This window comes from Anolis sagrei, chromosome 3, assembly GCF_037176765.1.
Source record: "Anolis sagrei isolate rAnoSag1 chromosome 3, rAnoSag1.mat, whole genome shotgun sequence".
Taxonomy (NCBI): Eukaryota; Metazoa; Chordata; class Lepidosauria; order Squamata; family Dactyloidae; genus Anolis; species Anolis sagrei.
Window position 1 is genome coordinate 126,303,866 of NC_090023.1, and position 5,559 is coordinate 126,309,424.

The following is a 5,559-nucleotide window of genomic DNA, read 5'->3' on the forward strand; positions in this document are numbered from 1 at the left end:
TGGACGCAACCCTCTTCACCTGTTTGCTCAGAAACAGCAAGTCCCTCTCTCTTCAGGGGCACGTCTACACTGAGCAGGTAATGCGGGATGAAAACAACATAGGCGGAAGGAAGACCTGGGTCCATCTAGGGGCCTTTTCACACAGCCAAACAACCCAGAATATCAAGGCAGAAAACCCCACAACTGAGTTATCTGGGTCCACACTGCCACTGTCCAAAGCAAAAAATGTGGGATTTTATTCAGCTGTGTGGAAGGGGCCTAGAATGAATGCAGTTCGATACCACTTCTCAACTCCCACGTTGTAGTTTTACAAGGTCATTAGCCTTCTCTCTCTGCCAAAGAGTGCAGAGAATGACAAATCCAAGGGCTCCACAGCATTGAGCCATGAAAGTAGTGTGGAACTGCATTCAGGAGACAGTGTAGATTAAACATGGGCAAACTTCGGCCCTCCAGATGTTTTGGACTTCAACTCCCACCATTCCTAACAGCCTACCGGAATGGTGGGAGGTGAAGTCCAAAACACCTGGAGGGCCGAAGTTTGCCCATGCCTGGTGTAGATATACCCCTGCACTGGGTTGCAGCCTATGAATGGTGCAGTTTGACGTCACTTTCCTTCCCCCCCCCCCTCCTCCTCTCTCCCAAAAACCCAAAACCACCCGACACAGAGAGCGCGCCCTGAAGCCAAGACCTCCGGGTGTTTAATAAGAAATATCCCGAAGATACCAGAACTGATTAAACCAGATCGGAGGAGGAAAAAAGAGAGGAGCTCTTTGATTTGGAGTGGGACAGAGCAGCCAAACCCCTTTCGGCTCCGACGGGCTTCACCTGGAAACCAGCTCAGGGTTTCCTCGCGTATCCACTGAACTCCTGAATGCTCCTTCTTGTTACCTATCTCCCTCTTCTTGCGCATAATAGAGCGACTTGGATGGATGGGGTTTTTCTTTTCTGTTCTCTTTCCTATTCACGATTCCAAACGTGATAAACCGAGTTTTAGTTCCGCCTCACAATGGTCTGATTTAGATTTCCCCGTCCATCTATTCAAAAGCCAAGACAAAGGCAGTCTTTGGAGGAGAGGATACCTTACACTTCACCTGGCCTAGGCAGGGAAGGGCAATGGAGATTAACATCTTGTAAGGAACTCAGCAAGAAAACAGAGGACAGCTCTCTCTCGCTCGCTCTTTTTCTCCCCTGCTTCAGGCTTTTTATTTAAACTCTTTGTTCCAAAATGAACAGAGTGGTCAGTCGGAGTCTAAATGTACAGATACCGTCGAACAGAGACGTCTAATTTTAAATTAGAACACACCAGCAAACTCATTTCCAGACACGTCAAAGGTTAAAACCAATACTTAAAAACTTTCCCTGCTCCCCCCTCCCCTCAGAAACCGTATATTACAGAAAACCAATAAAATAAAAACAAGGGGAAAGGGGAAAACGAAACTAAGTACAGGTTAGCCAACTTGGTTCACAAACATTAATCCAAATATACAGATTACAAAAGTAAAGGTGGGCTGGATGGATGGCTGGAGAAGGGGGTTGGGAAGGAGCTCGCCGCCTCTCCCGCCCCACCAGACTCTGCCACTGAAAAGTGGGGGTTTTAATAGGAATCATCATCATATTTTTCTCACCCAGGCCAAGTCGGCTGTGCAACTCGTGTGGGAAAAAGAAGGAGGGAGGGAGGGAGGAAAGAAGGAAGGAAGCGAGGGAGTGAAGGAAGGGAAGGGAATGGAGGAAAGGGAGGAAAGGAAGGAAATGCAAAGGAGTGAAGGAAAGGAAAGGAAAGAAGGAAGGAAGGAGGAGTGAAGGAAAGAAAAGTCAGGAATGGGTAGGGAGTGAAGGAAGGGAAGGGAATGGAGGAAAGGGAGGAAAGGGAAAGGAGTGAAGGAAAGGAAAGAAGGAAGGAAGGAAGGAAGGAGAAGGGAGTGAAGGAAAGAAAAGGAAGGCAGGAAAGGGAAGTGAGTGAAGGAAAGGAAAGGAAAGGAAAGGAAGGGAAGGGGGACTGGGCTTCTCTTCTCGTTACATGCCTGATTTGGGAAACATCTCCATAATTATAAATATATAATTATCCCTCAGACGTGAAACCTAGCTTCTTTCTTTAAAAAAAAAAAAAAAAAAAAAAAAAAACAGAAGCTCTGAATCAAATCGGAATCCTGAAAGTAACGTAGTTACTTTTTCTTTACACAATAAAAGGCGCCACTAAACTCGTTTATAGTCTGGACTTCTTGGGCTGGATCTTCACTGCCATATAGTCCAGCAGGCAATCTAGATGATCTGATTTAAACTGGATTATAAGAGTCTACTCTATCACATAATCCAGTTCAAAGCAGATAATCTAGATTTGATATGGCAAAGGCCTAGGACACACGTCTGATGGAAAACAAGTCCCACTGGAAGGAGAGGGGGAAGGAGGGCAGCAAGAAGGGAAAGGAGTGAGGAAGGAGGGAGAGAGGAAAGAGAAGGGAGGAAATAGGGAAAGGAAGGAAGAAGGGAGGTGTGCTTAGGTCCACAGCCAAATGTCAACAGCTCCAAGGGCAGAGTTCGTCTGAACGCCTCAACTTTCCACAGAAACTTAACCGTCTTTTAAGGGCCCTTCCACGCAGCTATATAACCCAGAATGTCAAGACAGACAATCCACAATATCTGCTTTGAACTGGATCATCTGAGTCCACACTGCCATATAATCCAGTTTAATGTGGATTTTATACAGCTGTGTGGAAAGAGTGAGGCAGGTGGCTTGGCCTCCCTTCTCAAATGAGGGCCCTGCCTGAGTTCTGGGGGGTGACATCTCCCAACCTGGCTGGAGACGTTCAAAGGGAAGGGAGAGGCCCAGGAGAGGCGGCAAAGGGGAGGCTGGAGGCCGCCACGCTTCCCTAAAGGATAGGGACTGGGGACTGAGCGGGGGAGGAAACCTTTGGCCCCCTCTACACTGCCATATAAAAGCCAGGTTATCTGCTTTGAACTGGCAGTGTAGACGGGGCCTTTGCCTCGTCGGAACGAATGCAGTTGGAGGCCCCTTGGGCTGCCATGGCTCCCTGCGAGGCAACCCTGGGAGCTCCTTCTCTGCCGAAGAGTGAGGGCGCTTCAAGCTTCACCCAGCTGCGACTCCCATGAGCCCCCCACGGCCTTGAGCCATGGCAGAGAAAGCGGTGCCAAACTGCCTCCGTCCTCTCTCCCTCAGGCCCCTTCCACAAAGCTGTATAAAATTCCACATGTTCTTCTTTGAACTGGGTTATCTGGCAATATGGACTCAGAGAATCCAGTTCAAAGCTGGCATTGTGGCTCATCTGCCTTGAAATTCTGTGTGGAAGGGCCCAGAGTTCCGAAAATGGATATCCAAGCCCGTACAGGACCGCGATGGAGGCAAAAGTGACCAGGACAGGTTTGGGGTGGGAGCAAAAGAGAGGAAGCGCTTGGAAACACCCGGGAGGAGCAGGCGAGCGACGAGAAGAGGCGAGAAGACCCGGGAGAAGGAGGGGTGCAGTTTGACGCCACTGGAACTGCCCTGGCTCAATGCTATGGAGTGGTGGCACCTGTAGCAGGCTTTCGCGGAAGTCCAGGCCGCTACACAGAGACAGCATCGCGGCGGGACAGTTCCAAGCCGAGCCAAGGGCACGCGCCCTCCTCCCTCATTCCCTCCCTCCCTCCCTCCCTCGCGCGCTGGGCCTAGGCTGTCCAGGGAATGGAGCCCGGCGCCGCTCGCGCCAGGCCGGCCCGCTCCGATGGTCATAGCGCGGCGGCGGCGGCGGCGTAGGCGGCGGCGGCGGGGTAGGGGTCCATGGGCGGCTTGCCCATCCCGGGCAGGAGGATGTAGGCCAGCGGCGGAGGCTGGAGTCCTGGGCCGGGCCAGGCGCTGCAGTTGCAGGGGATCATGTAGCCTGGATTGCCCGGCGACGGGTGCGAGTGAGTGTGGGCCCCCGCTGCTGCCGCTGCCGCCGCGTGGAAGGCGCCCACCGTCGGGTAAGCCAATGAAGACGCCGTGTAGGGCAGCCCCGCCGCCGTGGTCACCGACCCGGAGGACGTCGAGGAGGAGGAAGAGGAGGAGATCTCCGCGGCCATCTTGGAGCCCAGGTCCAGGAGCGAGTAGGGCCCCACGCTCGGCGGGAAGAAGACGCGCGCGGCGGCGGCGGCTGCGGCGGCGGCGGCCTTCTCCGGGTTGAGCAGCGCCTCGTGGCCGTGGAGGGCGGCGGAGGAGGCCTTGAGGTGCGCGTGGTGCGGGTGGTGGGGGTGGTGGGCGCCCAAAGGGTGGTGGTGGTGGTGGTGCGGGTGGTGCTCCTCGGGCGGGAGGGCGTAGGGCCCCACCACGGGGAAGGCGAACTTGTCCTTCTTGAGCAGCGTCTTGGGCTTGCGGCGCGGGCGGTACTTGTAGTCCGGGTGCTCCTTCATGTGCATGGCGCGGAGGCGCTTGGCCTCGTCGATGAAGGGCCGCTTCTCCGCCTCCGAGAGCAGCTTCCACTCCGCGCCCAGCCGCTTGGAGATCTCCGAGTTGTGCATCTTGGGGTTCTCCTGCGCCATCTTCCGCCGCTGCGCCCGCGACCACACCATGAAGGCGTTCATGGGCCGCTTGACGTGCTCCGACGGCTTCGCCATGCCGCCCACTCCACCTCCTCCTCCTCCGCCGGCGGCGGCAGAGGCCACGGCCACCGCGACGGCGCCCAGCCCCTCGCCGCGCGCCACGCGCAGGAAATCAATGGTGGCTCCGAGGGGCGCGCGAGCTCCCAGGAACTCCCTCCTCCCTCCCTCCCTCCCTCCTTCAGTCCGCCGGCAACCTGGCTGCGCTCGGCCTCAGCGCGGGCATCGGGAGCCGCTCCCAGGAAGAGTCCGCCTTCCAAGGGGGAAGTCAAGCCAAGGAAAGGTGAAATCGGGGAGCGCAGGTGCGCGGGATGGAGTTGCTGCTGCTGCTGCTCCTCCTCCTCCGGCTGCCCTTGCTTTGGGCCTCTAAACTTTCCTTCTCTGAAGCTCTTCCTCGCCTGCCATGCTTTCGGGATAAGTTAGGGACAAGATCCCCTCCTCCTCCTCCTCCTCGTCTCCTTGTCCCCACTTGACAGGATTCACAACTCTGTCGAGGATCCCGCGCTCTCCCTGCCTCCGCACCCAAACTTGCCGCAACTTTCCGGCGTCTGCTGCTCGGAGCGCGCCTCCCTCCTCGGCTGAAAGGGAGGGGCAGCCAGCGAGAGAGCGAGCGAGCGGGGACTCCGACTTCGTTGATTTATAGGCGGAAAAGCTCCTTGCCCCGACGCCGCGTTCGCCAGCGAGAGGTAGGCTTCTGCTGCTGCTGCTGCTGCTCTTGCGGCGTCTCTCTCTCCCTCTTTCTCTCTCTCTCTCTCCCTCCCTGCCTGATTGCAAAGCCTGTCTGGTGCCTGCGCGCGCCTCTGTCTGGGGAACTGAGTGAGGGGGCGGGGCCGCCGGAGAGGGAGTGGGCGGGGCGTCCCCGGCCAATTTTGGCCCCGCCCCTCTCGTCCCGGCCCATTGATTAAAGGGCGCGCGCTTCCACCTCCCATTCACACCGCCGCGGGGGCCGGGATGGGAGCGCGCTTGCGCAGTAGCATTCCCCCCCCCCCCGCT

General features: G+C 56.4%; 1 protein-coding gene across 1 annotated transcript; it reads right to left on the minus strand.

Annotated features, from left to right (window-relative positions):
• Nucleotides 1-2,097: 2,097 nt before the first annotated feature.
• Nucleotides 2,098-4,758, minus strand: SOX21 (SRY-box transcription factor 21). Its single transcript, XM_060769491.2, has one exon. It carries the CDS (start codon nucleotides 4,582-4,584, stop codon nucleotides 3,721-3,723), a length of 864 nt encoding a protein of 287 aa, XP_060625474.2. The 5' UTR covers nucleotides 4,585-4,758; the 3' UTR covers nucleotides 2,098-3,720.
• Nucleotides 4,759-5,559: the final 801 nt, after the last annotated feature.